At 40.4% G+C, this 18456-nt stretch overlaps 1 protein-coding gene across 50 annotated transcripts in view; it reads left to right on the plus strand.

The window, feature by feature from the left end:
- CELF2 (CUGBP Elav-like family member 2) overlaps window positions 1–18456 on the plus strand; it is a 632182-nt gene that overhangs the window by 586447 nt on the left and 27279 nt on the right. For 36 of the 50 annotated variants that reach the window (XM_077264514.1, XM_077264512.1, XM_077264519.1 and 33 more), the window contains one exon: window positions 2637–2771. The exons of the other annotated variants lie outside the window; for them this stretch is intronic. In XM_077264514.1, coding sequence (XP_077120629.1) covers window positions 2637–2771 — 135 coding nt within the window. The remainder of the gene's footprint in view (window positions 1–2636; window positions 2772–18456) is intronic. 50 annotated transcript variants of the gene reach the window in all.

Consider the following 18456-nt stretch of genomic DNA (forward strand, 5'->3'; position numbering starts at 1 on the left):
GGTTATCCACGACTCATTGTACAGAGCTTTGCCATTTTGGCTTCATACATTATGTACTTCAGGTGGTCACAGCATCAGGTATCAGCTGATCAACAGGGGTGCTGAATATCCCTCACCAATCTGATATTGATGAGCTACCCCAAAGCCCTCCAGACACATTAAACTAATCTCTGCCAATATTGAGGGGTTCCTCTGACTGTCTAATGTGTATGGAGCACTTGCCAACACATTTTTGGGGAAAATGTCAATTGGTTATGTCCAATTTCCGACTGTTAGGCTAAGTTCACACTTGCGTACCCGGGCTTTGCGGATGGCTGCGTACTTCCTCCCTGAAGCTCCGCCCACTTCCACACTTCTTCTATTTAGGTCCGCCTACTTCTGCATGTGTCCTGCGTACCTATCTTTAACATTGGGTACATGAGGCATGCGGATGCGTCGTTTTGACGCCCCCGCGGTCGGTGGACGCGTCAAAACGACGCATCTGCATACATCCGCATGTCCTGCATACCCAATGTTAAAGATAGCTATGCAGGACGCTTGCAGAAGTAGGCAGACCTAAATGGAAAAAGTGCTTAGCTTCGGGGAGGAAGTACACAGCCGTCCGCAAAGCCCCGGTATGCAAGCGTGAACTTAGCGCTCATTTGGTCGAGTGCTCCTGTGTTTTCTAAGGCTAACATGTGTGGCAGAGTGGATCGAGAGGGCTCCCGGCCAAGATGGCTGTTGCCAAAAAATCAACCAAAGCATCTAATGTATATGGTGGGCTAAAGAATAGGTCACCAATATCTCAGTCATGGAGATAATAAATAATTGAGTACAATCTCTTTAATTACTGTGCTGAAAAAGGAACATGGACAGCACTTCCAAAAAATCATTGAATTAATGCCACAAGGTGAAAATGTACAAAACTGAAGATGAGGTTCTTAGTTTAACATTCTGATCAGACTGTATGAAGCCCACTGCCATGTCACGGTGAACCTCTCAGTGGGTCCAGTTGAGTACATTCACTTTAATTACTACTCTTAAAGGGAACCTGTCACCTCCCCCCAGGCGTTTGTAACTAAAAGAGCCACCTTGTGCAGCACTAAGGCTTCATTCTGACAAGGTGGCTCTTTTAGTTCGGGTCCCTGGCACTGCTGCAATAATCGCTTTTGAAATTTGTCCCTCATACCTGTGAAATCACCAGGGAGGCAGGTCTTTCCCCCCTAATCCCGACGCTTCACAGCCGTCACTCATGGCCCCTGCGTGCCAGGCGCCACCTCCTCTTCCTTCATCAGCGTCCCCGGCGCCTGCGCTGTTATTTTATTTTTTTTTTCGGGCATGCGCAGTTGCGCTGCCCTTCGAACTTGCAGGCGCCGGGGACACTAATGACGGAAGAGGAGGTGGCGCCCGGCGCGCAGAGGCCATGATTGATGGCTGTGAGTCGTCTAGATTAGAGAGGAAAGACCAGCCCCCCTGGCGATTTCACAGGTATGAGGGACAAATTTCAAAAGCGATTATTGCAGCAGTACCAGGGACCTGAACTAAAAGAGCCACCTTGTCAGAATGCAGCATTAGTGCAGCACAAGGTGGCTCTTTTAGTTACAAACGCCTGAAGGGGGTGACGGGTTCCCTTTTAAAAAAAATTGAGGTTTTCATCAGAAAGATAAAATATATATAAATTATAATGTTACACAGTATCAACACAATTTTGTAAGATACAAAATTGGAAAGTATAAGAACTCTAAAATTAGGTTATTGCAAAATCTCCAGATGGGAGAAAGATATCCATTCCTTAGGCATCGCCTTTATTATGGTCTACCTAAAATCTGAGGTAAATTAGGAAGGACCAAAGAAAGTGCAAATCCAGTCAGCAAATTATAGAATTTTCTAGTTTTTACTGCGCAATATTGTTCTTTTATTATATAACATGAGTTGTCTCTGATTTTATAATTACTCCTGTTTCTCAAATGGTAAAGCATAACATGTGAGACGTGTGTGTTCTCTGGGCATGTAGTTTGAGGACCACAGGTTAGCAGTCAATTAGGACAAGGAGTATTTATTGATCTCTATGACCATGTCATGTTTTCTACATCATGGACAGAAGTACACTTTTCTGAGGACTAAGGCATGAGTTCTCATAGGAATTTTTTTTTTAATACATATGTCTTTACAAGTCCTGTAAACTTACAAAGGGTTTGTGGACTGAATAACCCTACTATAGTAGCGTGCTCTACTATATTGACTAAAAAGCAACTAAAAAATGAACTAATGTGGGAAAACAGTTTTAGTCCCAAAGATTTGTGCACAGGTACCAATTATGTCAACACAGTATATTGCAATGGTGGGACAAATGTAATACTTACGGTAGTTCTGAAAGTTTGGCTGATGACAATGTAAAGAGTCCATTTAGCGTGATTTTTTTTATGATTAAATGTTGGCTCATGTAGTTATATAGGGTCTGAAGGCATGGATGAGTATTCAGTGTTATTGAAGTGGATCGATACCTAGAATTCCATTGACTGTGACACTACCATTTCCATTAGGTCTGACAATTTTCAAATTTCATCACAATCAGCAAAGCAGGAAACCTATTCACAAAGCAGTGAATTATTTTTTTTCTACTTTGTCCCTGAAGGTTTCTTTTGTTTCCTACACAGGCATGAATGCTTTGCAATTACAGAATTTGGCTACTTTAGCAGCTGCAGCAGCCGCAGCCCAAACCTCTGCAACCACCACCAATGCAAATCCTCTCTCCACAACGACTAGCGCACTGGGAGCGCTAACAAGCCCGGGTGAGACGTGTTTTCTGTCTGTCACATAGAACATTCTTCCAGGATGTTCAAAGAAAACATTTGTGTCGCCAATTCCATCTTTTTATCATTGAACGGTTCTAGGGCAAGGGGCTTAATGGATTCCCTTTTTTGATGTACTATTTGTTCTTGTTGACATTTTCATCTTATTTGCCTTTAATTCATTCCCCATTCTTTCAATGAATTTGATGTAGTTATGACAAATTTATGTGGTGGTCTGGCTGCATATAGCATGGGTCCCATTTATATAAACTGACACAGGACAAAAATGGAGAAGCTGCACAAGAACCAATCGGTTAAAATGTCTATAAGTGGTGTTAGAAACAGGACACAGATGGGTTAGAATTGGTGGTGATGGTCTTCTACTGGGAATTAGTCATAGCTTTTTGTAGTTTGGCAATTTTACAGTTATGAATAATGTCATAATTGTGTTCTTTTTGATTATAGAATTGATTTTGTTAACCTGAATGTGGAAATTAAAATTTAGAATGGTTAGCACTACCTATACTGTAAAATGAATACACCCATGCAAGTACGATGTGACTGCAATATAAATGTAAATGCACTGTGTAAGTATAGAATACAAGAATTATAATATTGCTACAGTCTTAGAAATGTGAGGTGCACTGCTTAACGATCATTTTGATCAAAATGTGTAAGCCCACCTGCCAGAGACAATGCTAGCATTCGCCCATCTGTTTCAGAATATTTTTATTTAAAATAAAATATATCTAGATTTTATTCTTCCACAGTTTTAGGGTTAGGCACAAGCAGATGTGTTTAGTACAGGATCCCATCTAAATTTAGTACAGGATCCCATCTAAAGGAAGTTACCTTGTCGATGGCAGATAAGCTCTCTCACTTTGATCACAGTGTGTGCAAAGAATCTCAAACTTTAACAATATTGAGCAATATTGGAATATATATATATATATATATATATATATATATATATACATAATGCTTGCAGACTGCTTCTGCATGTGCAGATAAATGTGTAACATACCGGTCTGTGGTGCTGCTATGCTATTTTGTCTTTTGGACAGTATAATTCGAAGACCTTGCACATTTTAGTTTGAATAAAAAGACACACTTTTTATGTTAACATTTGTCTCCTTTTGAAACTCTCATATATTTTTATTGCCTCCTTCGGAAACAGAATATCTGTGTTTTCTATAATCCCATTTCTACGCTACCATTTATTAGCTAAGGGCGAAAGCTTATGAGTGCAGCATCACTGTCTTATAAAATAATTTCTGTTGTCTCATTTAGATAATAACTTGACCACAACGCCTTCAGTAGATGTACACAGTCGCTTTAAGTTTTGCAAGTTTGAGTTTGTCCAAGCTTGCAGAATTTGTTTGATGAGTTATATTTATACATTTAAACATTGTAACTGATATTTCATAACTGACTGATTAAAAAGATATTTATAGAGTATTACTCTCGAGAAAGGGTAATATGGAGCTATTTCTTTGCATACATAGGGTAACCTAAATAGAACCAGTCAGCACGATTTTGTAATGTAGAGTAAAGGCATAGCCGTAATGGGGTGGCAATACTGATTAAATTGATACCTTTGGTGAAAAAATCTGCTTTGTTGTTTCTTTTTAATCTCCATTTCTGCTATTTAGATTTTGGTGCACAGGGGTTGAACTGTGCACTGGGTCTTCTCCCTTTCTGTGATTCATCAGCCTCTCCGCTTGCCTCCAACCTTTGAATGACAGGCCACTACTAAGATTTCAAACAAAGGAGGCCAATCATTCAAAGACAGGAGGCAGGGTGGAGAGTTAGACAGGGAAGAGAAGACCCAGTGCACAGTCCGGCCCCTGTGCACTGAAATCTAATTATCAGGAAACTCAAAATGGTGATTAAAAAAGAACAACAAAGTGGATTTCTTCACCAAAGGTATCAATGTAATCAGCATTACAGCACTAATATAGCCATGTTTTCACGTTATATTACAAAAGTGTTCTTTAAATGTGACTGTACCACACACTGAGTTTGAATCTGACCAAGGACAACATCTGCGTGGAGTTTGGATGTTCTCCCATGTAAGTTTGGGTTTCCTCTCGTGCTTCAAACAAAATATACTGAAAGGTTAATTGATCCTAATGAAGCACCTATATGACAACCACTGATCCTACTCCAGCCCCACTTGGTGTTCAAAGTGTATAGTGTACACGTTCACCTGATGAGTGCTCCCATATTGCTCTCCGCATAGCCAGTTCTCTGTGATTCTGTCCACTGCTGAGCCAACAATAATATTCTGCCCTGCTTGAAGCCAAGAAGACCCCTTCAGAAAGGGGAAGTAAGAAACTATATGTATTGGGACTCCAGACTGTATTGCTCCCCAGATGGCAGTTACTGGGGCAAAGAAAGTTCTGGGAAAATGATTTAAAAAACAAATAAACATGTACATCCAACCAAGATGAGCGTGCATATTTATTTTGAAGTTGGGAGGAATACATATTGACCAAACATTTGGCCTACGGCTATATCATGTGTGGTCAGCTTTAGTTGACTGGTGAAAGTACCTCTATACATGTTGTCTTACATTATGATTATAATTATTTTTCATAATTGTGTATTAAATTTGGATGTAGACCTTATTTTTTATTCATCATCAGGTTTACATATTCAGTATAGAGACAGCACCAGCTACATTCTATCAATATAGAAATGCAATCTTTTAGGCATCTAAATGATATAAAATCTCCGCATTGTAATCCTTGGCTACATTGCCTGCAAAATATATTATGATTTTGGTTGACTTTAATACAGAATAAAGCTGAAATTGAGAATTTTATCTATACCATTTTCAAGCTCACTTTTAGGGTAACAAAGCTTTCATTCTTGAAAACGTGTGGCTTTGTTGGAAAAATGGTGTCGCTTTGGCCTCTGCGGAAATGTATTTCTATGAGAGAATATGCCAAACACCACTCTGTAACACTCTTTCTATTATAAAAAAAGTTCTAGTTTTACAAAGCTTCTGTCATAATAAAAGCTTAGTGTCAATATCAAAAGCATTCTCTGTGCCGATTCTTGCAGGTTTCGCTGTATCTTTGTGCAGCTTCCTTTTGTATTATTTGAGAAACCTTGGTTTTCAGCAGTGTCCTTTGAAAACAGCTCATGTATTAAGTCCATTTTTCTTCACTGTTGTAACAAACATTTACTTAATAGGTGGTCACACTTCATGAGTGCTTGAAGTGTTTGATAGCTAACGCCATCCAATGGTGTCTTACCGGCTAATTTATTTTATCTTTAATCAAATGACAATTTTATTGTAACGGATTGACCCAGTGGCAAAGCTGTTCTCGTCTGCCAAACCTCCTGACGCTTAACAAGATAGCTCCTCGCCTTCCCTCTCTCTCTCTTCTGTAGTACGATTTCAGATAAAGAGATATAGATAGATATACAGATAGATAGATAGATAGATAGATAGATAGATATTAGATAGATAGGGGATAGATAGATAGATATACAGACAGATAGATAGATAGATAGATAGATAGATAGATAGATATGGGATTGATTGATAGATATGAGATAGATAGATGGATACATAGATAGATAGATAGATAGATAGATATGGGATAAACAGATAGATAGATGATAGATGTATATTATCCCATATGCCGTAATAAAAGGCCTCGTATTTATACATCAAATCATACAGATATTGCTAAGTAGCCTGAGTATAAGATCCTTTCCAAGCACTGAACTGAAAAATAGGTTGTTAGTTTATACAAGGGGTGGCCAACAACGTGTCCTGTAACAAAAATCACTTAAAGAAGTGTTGTCTTCTTATTAAGTTGGTAAAATTGCAAAGTGCTTGGAAAAACAAGCAACTTTGCAGTTTCCCTCTTATTAAAAATCCTCTTCATTCTCAAGAATGGAAGAATTTTTAGTTCTATATTTTGCAGTTTTTGTTGCCAAGGTTAACGGCTATTTCGGATGTGGCCAATTTCCTCGGCCAGGTGCGTTCTTGCGAGCACTGCTCTGAAGCTGACCGGATTGCTGGATCCAGCCATCGTATCCTGCAGATGCAAAAGCAGAGGCTCAGCCATGTGCCCGACCCGAGCTGTCAATCATCAGGAGCACAACGCCGCTGCAAGCCAGGAGCCCTGAGGCGGGAAAGCAGTGCACTTCTGATGCTTGAAAGTGTTAAAAACCTTTTAACTACCCCATGGACTTACTTTATGTCTTTAGTATAGATAAGGACATATGCATATTTGACTACTCTCCGGAAACATACAGAGGATTCCCAGTAAAAAATGGAAACCCGCCCCCAGACTCCTTGATCGGTTGCCAAATTTCCAGGAGGCCGTCGAAACTTCCCAAAAATGTCACTTCAAGAACATTTCTATTGCATGATTCAGGAATGGTGTTGTGTCTAATCATACATTCAGGGGGCAATGGAAATGAATAATGGGGAAGAATGATGGGGAAGTAGAAAACTCTCGGAGGGGCATTGGCTAGAAAGTGGGTTTATGTGCTTCTGTCACTGTACTTATAGATAGTCTTGGGATAATTTGGGAAACAGGATTGGAGTGTCCCAAAAGGGCTGTGAGACTCATGATACATCTAAGCCATGCGTAGATTTCAATTGGATTTCTAGTTATCAGAGTATATGCAAATTTAGTAATTAATCAACTATTTACTTCTTTAACACAAATGTGTGTATTCCCCCTCTGTGAACTTATAGAGAAAAGCTAGGGCATGAAAAGACTACATTTCTAAAAATAGGCTGTGACTGACAGCTATTAGTCAGGCTTTATCTTAGTGACAACACTTTTTTTGTGTTACCAGATTTTTACCACTGTTTTGAGAGAAAAAGTAAATGTATCTCCTGCTTTTCCTGAGCCTTATCACTGCGTTCAATACTGTTTACAAGACTTTATCAATGTAATATATCTGCCCTGTACACCACGCTTACCCATATCCTCCTGCTTCTGACTCATCCGCGAGCAGTAAAACCTAAAAAAATCGGTAAACCTTTTAACTGAATTGATGACAACTGTGCCCTGATTATTTTTCTTTTTTTTCATTCAACGACGTACCTCCTAGTAGCATTCCCTTAAGTGATCCTTGGTAACTTTGTGCAGTAACTTAAAAGGTGAGATTCCCTTTGTTGAAAAGAACACCTAGGGCAATACGCTGTTTCCTTTGTTTCCTGGCCTGAAAAATTAGAGTAGAATATTTTCTAAATTGCCTTTGGATAAGTAAATGTCCCCTTTAATTATAGCAGACATGTAAGGACAAATGCAGGCATTTACAGTATTGAGAATGAAATACAAACATTTGGAACTGAAGCAAAGATAAAATAGATAGAGGCTTACTTTTATTTATTAATTTTTTTTATAATCCGTGGATTGCTTCTTGCTTCTGAGTATGTGCCGATGCGTTGTGACATGGTACATGTAGTATAGGGAAAGCTCACCCTGCCTCACTAAATCTGTGCCACTTATGAGATTGCCATTCTGTTTCTTTTCTGCAAATGTCCATACTTACCAGTGATTTGCCATTTTGTTTGATTTTCCATATTACACTACCTTGGTGTCACTTGGAGTCATGGATATACAGGCATTAGAAGTATTGGAATCACGGTCATGTATGTATAATACATGATTAGATTTGTATATTTAATCAATAAGAGAAAAAAAATTGCCAGCTCACCATATGTAGAATATAAGTCCAGTACAACCGGAGCCACGATCTGACCAAACGTGTTGATAAATGCAAAAAGGAAAAAATTGATTTTCCAGCTCCTGAATTAAAAAAAAATCCACTTTATTAAGTCATTTTAAAATTGGTTCCAAGAATATAGAAAAGGGCTGAATTTCAAATGCTAGCCGGCGTTCTTTGTCCAAGCTTTGACAAAGAACGCTAGATAGTGTTCAAAATGCATCGCTTTTCTATATTCTGTAATATATTCTTGGAACCAATTTTAAAATGACCTAAATGACCTAATCTAGTGGAATTTTTTTTCTACCCAGAAGCCAGAACATCCCCTTTTTCTTTTTTTTAGATTTATTCGATATCTGTTTTTATGCATATATATGATTTTGGCTGTACAATTCTAGACATCAGTTTGTATTTGTGAATCCTTATGACAGCTTAATAAGCAGAAAGTGCTACATTTATCTGAACTTTGCTAGAATGCGTTCTTTTTTTACACACTGCTTCACCTCTAATGACCAAATTAGATCACTAGGATTTCAGACTTTATGACAACGTCCCAGCAAAATACAGGGTCACTGCCTGGTAAATTGCTTTAGATCTGTGCAATGAGTCACACAGATGACAGGTTCACTCAGTATTGAACTTGCCTATTGCCAAGTGTCCGGCACAGTGACCCGTGTGTCGCTCCGCTGGGATATCTTCAATAAGTTGCTTCGATATAGACCTTGTTATTAATGCCATAGAGAATTCTTGACAGACGGATTTGCACCATATTTATCAATTGGTGCCATGCAATTATGTTTCAAAACTTTTATTTTATTTCAAAACTAACAAGCCAGCTTCCTTCCATCAGTATATCCATTAAAATGAGTATGTATTTGGAATGCAGTGTCCGAGCATTAGCTTTTCTGGACATAGGGTGTGGTAGTCCTGTCTGAAAAATTTAAAAGTCATATTGAATTCCTTGCTGCCTTTGTTTGAATGGAAGACAGTAGACATTAGATTGCTACAACCCTAGTGACATTTATTATAGAGATCAAATGTATTGGTGATTTGGCCCTGGGGTGATCTAAAAATAGTGGATTTTTTCAGGTGAATGTACATGGCTGTCAGTTTTCCTAACAATGAGTAAGTGCAAGGCTACCTCACATTAGTACAATGCAATTTCCCATGAAGAGAAATGTATTTACTATATATGTCAGTAAACAACATGTATAAGCATTTCACTGCTAAGCAGTGTCACATGTGAAATGGTTCTGGACAATTTAATGATATAGAAATGCGAACACGCAAGAGTTTCATGGTAGAGAACGGAAAAGAAACATGAGCGGCTGCCAAGGCCAGGAGAGCATTTGCGATTGTTGTTATCTTAGCTGTTTTTAACTCCATTTATGTAGTTTTTCAGAACTCCTTTATTTTTAAAACTAAAGACTAATTGCATTTAATAAAAAAAAGCTCAAAGTACAATGGGAAACCCATGAGGCCACTTGTTAGTGTTTGTAATTTTAAAGCACTACTAATGTTCCTCAGCCCACACAGTTTAGTCCTAAGCAGAGTCCAGCCAAATGATTTGCAGGACCCTGGTCCAGCTACCACATTGGTGTAACATCTGCATAATGTCACCGGCTCAAAAAGATATATCGGGCTGACTTGGCACAAGCCACTCTGTCTGGCAGATTCCAGAGGAGCCCTGATGCCCTTTAACCCCTATACAGGGATCCGGGTTTACAACATGACCCAGGGGATAGCTACCATGGACAAATTTTCATCCGGAAGTGCGAACCAGAGGTAGGAATGGGTTGCCAAGCAGAGTCAAAGCCAAGAGGTCACATAAGGAATAAAATCACAAAACAAGCGGGTAGTCAAATATCAAGCCGAGGTCAAAGAATGGAATCAGGACAAAACACAGATGCACAACACAGAGGTCTGAACCAGGATAGCTGAACCATTGACTGGAAGTGGGAGCTGGTTTCAGGGATTTATACAGAACAGCCCCAGTGCTGACAGCAGACAGAAACCAAATCATCAAGATTAACACTGTAGCTTCTGAATTGGCCAGAGCCCCAAGTCCTAGGAATAATAGGATTAGTGCTGTCAATGATTATCCCCAACAACAGTGTGGTGCCGTCTAGCGGTCAAAGCTGAGACCCGCAAAGATGTTACAAGATGTTACAATTCCCTGGCTGCCGAAGCAGAACCCTATGGACCTTCTACTCCCTGCGGCATCTCCGGTGCCTCTTCTGATTAGTAGGCTCTGGAGCATCATCAAGCAATGCATGAATGATGTTACAGGGGCCTACTAATTAAATGTGGTGCCAGGGCTACCACAGGTAGTAGAAAGTTTGCAGTGCTTTGGTTCCATGGCCACAGACTACCAACATGGCAGGTGAGCCAAGGTCCTGCAATTTATTTTGCTCAACACTAGTCCTAAGCTAAGACACAACCCTTCCTGAGATTGATATGTGCCATGGTCTATAGCAGTGGCAAGTCTTTCCATATAACACATGCCACACTGATAATATACTACAATACATTATTATTATTATTATTTATTGTTATAGCGCCATTTATTCCATGGCGCTTTACATGTGAGGAGGTGTATACATAATAAAAACAAGTACAATAATCTTAAACAATACAAGTCATAACTGGTACAGGAGGAGTGAGGACCCTGCCCGCGAAGGCTCATAATCTACAAGGGATGGGTGAGGATACAGTAGGTGAGGATAGAGCTGGTCATGCAGCGGTTTGGTTGATCGGTGGTTACTGCAGGTTGTAGGCTTGTCGGAAGAGGTGGGTCTTCAGGTTCTTTTTGAAGATTTCAATGGTAGGCGATAGTCTGATGTGTTGTGGTAGAGGGTTCCAGAGTAGGGGTGATATGCGAGAGAAATCTTGTATGCGATTGTGGGAAGAGGAGATAAGAGGGGAGTAGAGAAGGAGATCTTGTGAGGATCGGAGGTTGTGTGTAGGTAAGTACCGGGAGACGAGGTCACAGATGTATGGAGGAGACAGGTTGTGGATGGCTTTGTATGTCATGGTTAGGGTTTTGTACTGGAGTCTCTGGGCAATGGGGAGCCAGTGGAGGGATTGACAGAGGGGAGAGGTCGGGGAATAGCGGGGGGACAGGTGGATTAGTCGGGCAGCAGAGTTTAGAATAGATTGGAGGGGTGCGAGAGTGTTCGAGGGGAGGCCACAGAGCAGGAGGTTGCAGTAGTCAAGGCGAGAGATGATGAGGGCATGGACTAGAGTTTTTTCAGATTCTTGGTTGAGGAATGAACGGATTCGTGAAATATTTTTGAGTTGAAGTCGGCAGGAAGTGGAAAGGGCTTGGATATGTGGTTTGAAGGAGAGATCAGCGTCAAGGATTACCCCGAGGCAGCGAGCTTGTGGGACTGGGGAGAGTGGGCAGCCATTTACTGTAATGGTTAGGTTCATTGGGGGGGTCGCGTGAGATGGGGAAAGATGATGAATTCTGTTTTGTCCATGTTAAGTTTCTTAAATCTAGCGGAGAAGAAGGATGAAATAGTGGACAGACATTGAGGGATTCTGGTTAGTAGGGAGGTGATATCTGGTCCAGAGATGTAGATCTGTGTGTCATCAGCATAGAGGTGATACTGAAAGCCATGAGATTCTATGAGCTGTCCCAGGCCAAAGGTGTAAATGGAGAAGAGCAGGGGCCCAAGGACTGAACCTTGTGGGACTCCGACAGATAGGGGGCGAGGTGAGGAGGTGGTGTGTGAGTGGGAGATGCTGAATGTTCGGTCAGTTAGGTATGACGAGATCCAGGATAGGGCCAAGTCTGTGATGCCAAGGGATGAGAGGGTCTGTAATAATAGGGAATGGTCCACTGTGTCAAAGGCAGCCGACAGGTCGAGGAGGAGGAGAACAGAGTAGTGTCGCTTGCTCTTGGCGGTTAAGAGGTCATTGGTGACCTTAGTTAGGGCAGTTTCAGTGGAGTGGTGTGACCGGAAGCCAGATTGTAAGCGGTCAAAGAGGGAGCAAGAAGAGAGATGGGAGGACAGTTCAAGGTAGATGTGTTATTCCAGTAGTTTGGAGGAATAAGGGAGAAGTGATATAGGGCGATAGCTAGATACAGAGGATGGGTCAAGAGAGGGCTTTTTGAGGATAGGTGTGATGGAGGCATGTTTAAAGCTTGAGGGGAAAACACCAGTTGTTAGTGATAGGTTGAAGAGATGGGTTAGGGTTGGGATGAAGACTGTGGTGAGGTTTGGGATGAGGTGGGATGGGAGTGGGTCAAGTGCACAGGTGGTGAGATGCGATCTTGAGAGTAGAGTGGAGAGTTGATCTTCTGTAATGGTGGAGAAGTTGGTTTTGGAGGTGGAGGGCTGGGAAGTCGGGAGGAAGGGCTCTGGGGCTTGTTGACCAAAACTGTCTCTGATGTTATCAATCTTCTGCTTGAAAAATGAGGCAAGGTCTTCAGCTGAGATAAGTGGGGAGGGAGGAGGTGCTGGGGGACGGAGGAGAGAATTGAAGGTGTTGAATAACTGTTTAGGGTTGTGAGACAGGGAGGATATGAGAGATGAGAAGTAGGTTTGTTTAGCTGTGGCGAGTGTGGTCTTGAAAGTAGTGAGGGACTGTTTGAATGCGATGAAGTGGTCGTTGGAGTGGGATCTTTTCCATTTGCGCTCAGCAGCCCTGGAAGCTCGCCTCAGTTCTTTGGTCAGGCTGGTGTGCCAGGGCTGTCTGTTGATTTTGCGAGCTTTGGTATGTGTAAGTGGGGCAGCAGATTCCAAAGCTACAGCTATTGTGGTGTTATATAGAGCGGCAGCGTCATCCGCATTGTGTAAGGAACTTATGTCTGTGAGACGGAAGAGGGATTCGGAGAATGAATGTAGGTCAAGATGTTTAAAATTTCTGCGAGGGTGTGAAAGTTTGTGAGGTGGGGATTGTAGACATGGAGTGGAGAGAGATGAGAATGTGAGAAGGTTGTGGTCAGAGAGTGGAAGAGATGAGTTAGAGAGGTTAGATAGGGAGCAGAGGCGGGTGAAGATGAGGTCCAGTGTGTGACCATCTTTGTGAGTGGCTGCAGAAGACCATTGAGTGAGGCCGAAGGAGGAAGTGAGAGATAGAAGTTTAGTGGCAGCTGAGAGGGAAGTGTCAATGGGGATGTTGAAATCGCCCATGATGATAGTGGGGATGTATGCAGAAAGGAAATGAAGTAGCCAGGTGGTGAAGTGGTCAAAGAAGGTGGTGGCTGGCCCTGGGGGGCGGTAAATGGCAGCCAGTTGGAGGTTGGAGGGGGAGTAGATGCGCACAGAGTGCACCTCAAAGGAAGGGAGGGTAACAGAGGGTGGCAGTGGGATTGGGGTGAAGGAGCAGTTATCTGACAGGAGAAAACCAACTCCTCCGCCATGCTTGCTGCTGGGGTGGGGTGTGTGAGAAAGGTGGAAGCCACCGTACATCTTGACCTTTCCCCAAACCCAACTTAGTTAAGTACTTTATGAGCTAATATTTTAGCATAAAATTAATTTTTGCTGCTAGGTAGAAGCAGAGTTATGAATTGAGGTTCATCCACTGCATTTGTGAACTATTAATGCCCATTTGAAATGTACATTAAAGCACATAATAAATTTTGAGAAATGCACATCCATATAGAACATTTAAATGTGGGAGAATTTACTTTATGAGGTATTTAAAATTTTAAAGAAGAGTGATCATTTTATTCAGATGGCTTCATGTTCCCTTCCTTCTGCTTTTCTCCCATTAAATCCATAAATTATTCAGCTTAATGAACATATCTACATCTGCAAAATGTTTTGGATCATTGCGGCCCTGTATAATTGGTCTTAAAATCATCATTGCTGTAACTATCCTTATTGTAAGTATTTGGCGTCTTTTCAGCACTGTTCATATGAATTTAAATGTTGTTAAAATCAGGACTTTGATAAAGGATAAGTTCATGGTTCCGATAGCACTGATCAGAATATTCAAGTTAAGCAACGATGTTTGAAGATATGCTGCAATTCCTTCTGACTTAATATTTTACTTGCTTGCAATGAGTACATGATTCAGGGATAGGTTGTATGGCTGCTTCCAGCTATGGTGACCTTACAGAACATGTATATAAACCACTATGTGGCTACTACTCTCTCTTCTAGAAAACAGATAGATGGCAATATCTAAGATCCTGAATGGCCCATTTCCAACTGGGAAAGAGCCGTCAGTCAAGCAGGAGGAGTTGGCATTGGGCAGAAATTAGAACTGGAGTGACAGAGGTTTCAGATCTACAGCCTAATTTGCATATAATTTCAAACCGTGATTTCTCTGTAACAGAGGAACACATTGGCCTTATAGTGGTATTGCTGAACTTCTATTTGAAAGAGCTGTATGCACATGTAAATAGTTTTGGGGTGAAATCCTGCTGACAGATTCCCTTTAATTGCTCATATATACCAAGTTATGTTTTAATCAGTTAATATTTTATAAAATACCCCTCTATTTAGACACTTATCATTCAGCTTCTGTTATTCATTGCACGTTACAATAAAGTCAACTTGTCACATTAAACATGCAGTCTGGATCTATTGGCACAATTTCATAGGGTAGGAATTGATGAACAGATTGATATATAGTTAGTAGGAAATGATTCAGGATATCTTGTATTTTATTAATTGGAACGCCCTGCTCATTCAGGGCTTAGGAGTCAAGAGGGTGGTCCTTATCATTGATTGACATGCACAGCAGGGAAGGCTGTCAGTCATTGGTTAGGACGGTCCACTTGACAGCTCAGTATACTCTTAGAATAATGTCTCGAAAAAATGTATCCACCATAGAATTGTGCATTACCCATTGCTGCTAGAAGATTTGTATAACTGCTTACAAACAAGATAAAAGTAAAGGTCATAAGTGAAGTGCTGATTACAGTTCATGTATACAGGCAAATCTCGGAAGAAGAACAGAGGAATTTATGTAATGTCTTTCAGTGAGTGTTGTGTGATTTGTAAGAAATCTTTATTTCCTATTTTATGCTGGTCACATTTATGTCCTCATAAAAATGTATCCCAGACATTATGAAATGCTGCTTCTTTCTCTCTTATATCATAATCCACCCTTCTTTTCTCTCTCACCAAAGAAAACAAATTCTTAAAGCGCAGATTCAAATTAGGAGGTGTGGTTTGTACAGAATAATTGGTCCTCATGGGACAGGGAGCACTTGGCATTTCTAATGCCCTGGGGTTATGATTATCTAATAATGATGATACCTCAGTCATCACTTAATTATTTCTCTCTATTTCCATGTACATTCATATCGTACATTGGATTATAAATGAATGTTGTAGCTCTTTCCATGCAGTAAATCATAGTTATTTCATTGTCTTCCCTTGTGTCTGGGAATAGGAGAGGAAACAACTAGCAAGTGTGTTGCATATGGTGAAACAGTTATTGTTTTGTTAAATGATATAACACACTACATGTTCTTCCAAATTAAAGGCTACCTTGGAGACTTCTGGTTTCATCACAGCAGTTCAGGATAAATTCTTAAAGGGAACATTCATTGTAAATGACAGCTTCTTAAAGCAGATCTGTCACCAGATATCGCAACACAAACTGTATACATTTTTAAATAGATCTCTTAGATCTGATGAGACTGGTATGTATATCCTGAAAATGAAAGTCAGTATTTATAATCCCAGTATTAAGATTATACTGCGTATTCGATACAGCTATCAAAAAAAACTATCTCATGAGTTTAAGTATGTTCAGTCTCATCATAGAATCATAGCATCATAGAATGGTAGAGTTGGAAGGGACCTCCTGGGTCATCTGGTCTAACCCCCTGCTCAATGGGATTCACTAAATCATCCCAGACAGATGTCCAGCCTCTGTTTGAAGACTTCTATTGAAGAACTCTCCACCTCTCGTGGCAGCCTGTTCCACTCATTGATTACACTCACTGTCAAAAAGTTTTTTTTCTAATATCTAATCCGTGTCTTCTCCGATTCAGTTTCATCCCATTGCTTCTTGTCTTCCCTTGTGCAAAATGAGAATAAAGCTGACCACCCTACAGTGTGATAGCCATTGAGATATCTGTAGACAGCTATTAAGTCTCCTCTCAGTCTTCTCTTTTGCAAGCTAAGCATTTCCAGATCCTCTAACCATTCCTCATAGGACATTGTTTGCATACCGGTCACCATTATGATCGCTCTTCTCTGAACTTGCTCCAGTCTCCAGTTTGTTAATTTTTTTTTAAATGTGGTGCCCAGAACTTGACACAGTATTACAGATGAGGATTGACCAAGGAGGAGTAGAGGGGGATAATTATTTCATGTGATCTAGACTGTATGCTTCTGTTAATTCAACCCAGAATTGTGTTTGCCTTTTTTGCTGCTGCATCACACTGTTGACTCATGCTCAGTCTGTGATCTATTAGTATGCAGAATTGTTTTTCACATGCACTGTTGCTTAGCCCTATTCCTCCTCTCCCTGTTAAAATACATTTTGTTATTTGCTGCCACTCTTTGGGTCTGATCATTAAGCCAGTTATGAATCCACCTAACATTTGCCTTGTCCATTCCATAGTTGTTCAATTTTTCAATAAGAATCATATGAGATACTTTGTCAAATGCTTTGCTGAAGTCAAGATATACTATATCTACTGCGTTTCCCTGACCTACACAGTCAGTGATTCTGTAATAGAAGGAAATTAGATTAGTCTGCAGTGACATATTAGTTACAAACACATGCTGGCTCTGGTTAATTACTGTATTCTTATCCAAGTACATACATACATGTTGTTTAATAATTTGTTCAAAGATCTTTCCTGGTATAGAAGTCAGGCTCCACCCACCCATCCTGACTGACAGCTGCATCTGATACTAAACAGTGAGAGCTCATCAGCAGGAGGGACATTGAGGAGCTGTCAGTCAGGCTAGGTGGGCAGAGATTGAGTTTAACTTTCATAAAGGATTATACTGTCAATCTGACATGGATTATTTTTAAATTAAATACAGCATTCTTGACAGGTCAAGGAAATATATTTATGAATGTCTGTATGGTGAAATCTGATGATAAATCTGCTTTAATGTATCGATAAAGTGATGACTGAATCTGGCAAAATTTAAATTTGGCATATTGCTTGAATTTTGCCAGAAAATTTGATTCACATTAAAGTCATTCCTATTCTACAGAGACCAGAGCATAATAAACATGGGGTGGGGGGCAATAACTCCTCATTTACCTGTACCTCTTCTGCCACAACCCAACATTCATTTCTTCTCTCAATTGGTCTTTTGACCGTTCACTCTGGCTCTTATGTAATTTTCATGCTGTGCTGAGTCTTTAGGCATTTAGTAGGCTTCAGACATAACGATGCACATCAGTTGAAGCCAAGATAGTGTCTTGGTGCTGAGCGCAATGTGACATCATGACGTATGTTGTTCAAGGGGCTGGTTTGACCTCTAACGATGCACGTCACTATGACATCATGATGTCTTGACATGCCTCATTACATTAAAGGCTTATATGATGCTGGTGAGTGAAGATGACTGAAGGAAGGAAACACGTAGAGCATCGGTCAGCGGTTGGCTTTGGTGCAACTAATTAGTGGCCCCTACAATCCATCATAATGACAGACAGACGGCTGCTATTTTGCTGAATTTGCAAGAAGCAGATCACAAAATAAAATTGGATTCAGAAGAACCTGGATATTTTGATATTTTTGTAGAATTTAAGATGAATAAATTTGCCTTGAACAGCTGCACTCTCCTTTATGTTGATATCATAACAGTCTGTATGGGAGGTTCCAACAATAAGACAAGAACATGCAGGGTCATTTAAACTCACTAGAGCTTTCTCATAAACCCATCCGCAGCGTTATGATGGCGTGTGTCTACAGGACAGGTTTGTCATAAGTATCAGCTTAATCTCTCCTGATGGGTATGAAGGAGAAAACCTGGAAATATAGTTTCAGAGCAAACCACAGGTTAATTTATAAAAAAAAGTTTAGAGCTGTAAGCAAAGT

Source organism: Ranitomeya variabilis, chromosome 5 (assembly GCF_051348905.1).
Source record: "Ranitomeya variabilis isolate aRanVar5 chromosome 5, aRanVar5.hap1, whole genome shotgun sequence".
Taxonomy (NCBI): domain Eukaryota; kingdom Metazoa; phylum Chordata; class Amphibia; order Anura; family Dendrobatidae; genus Ranitomeya; species Ranitomeya variabilis.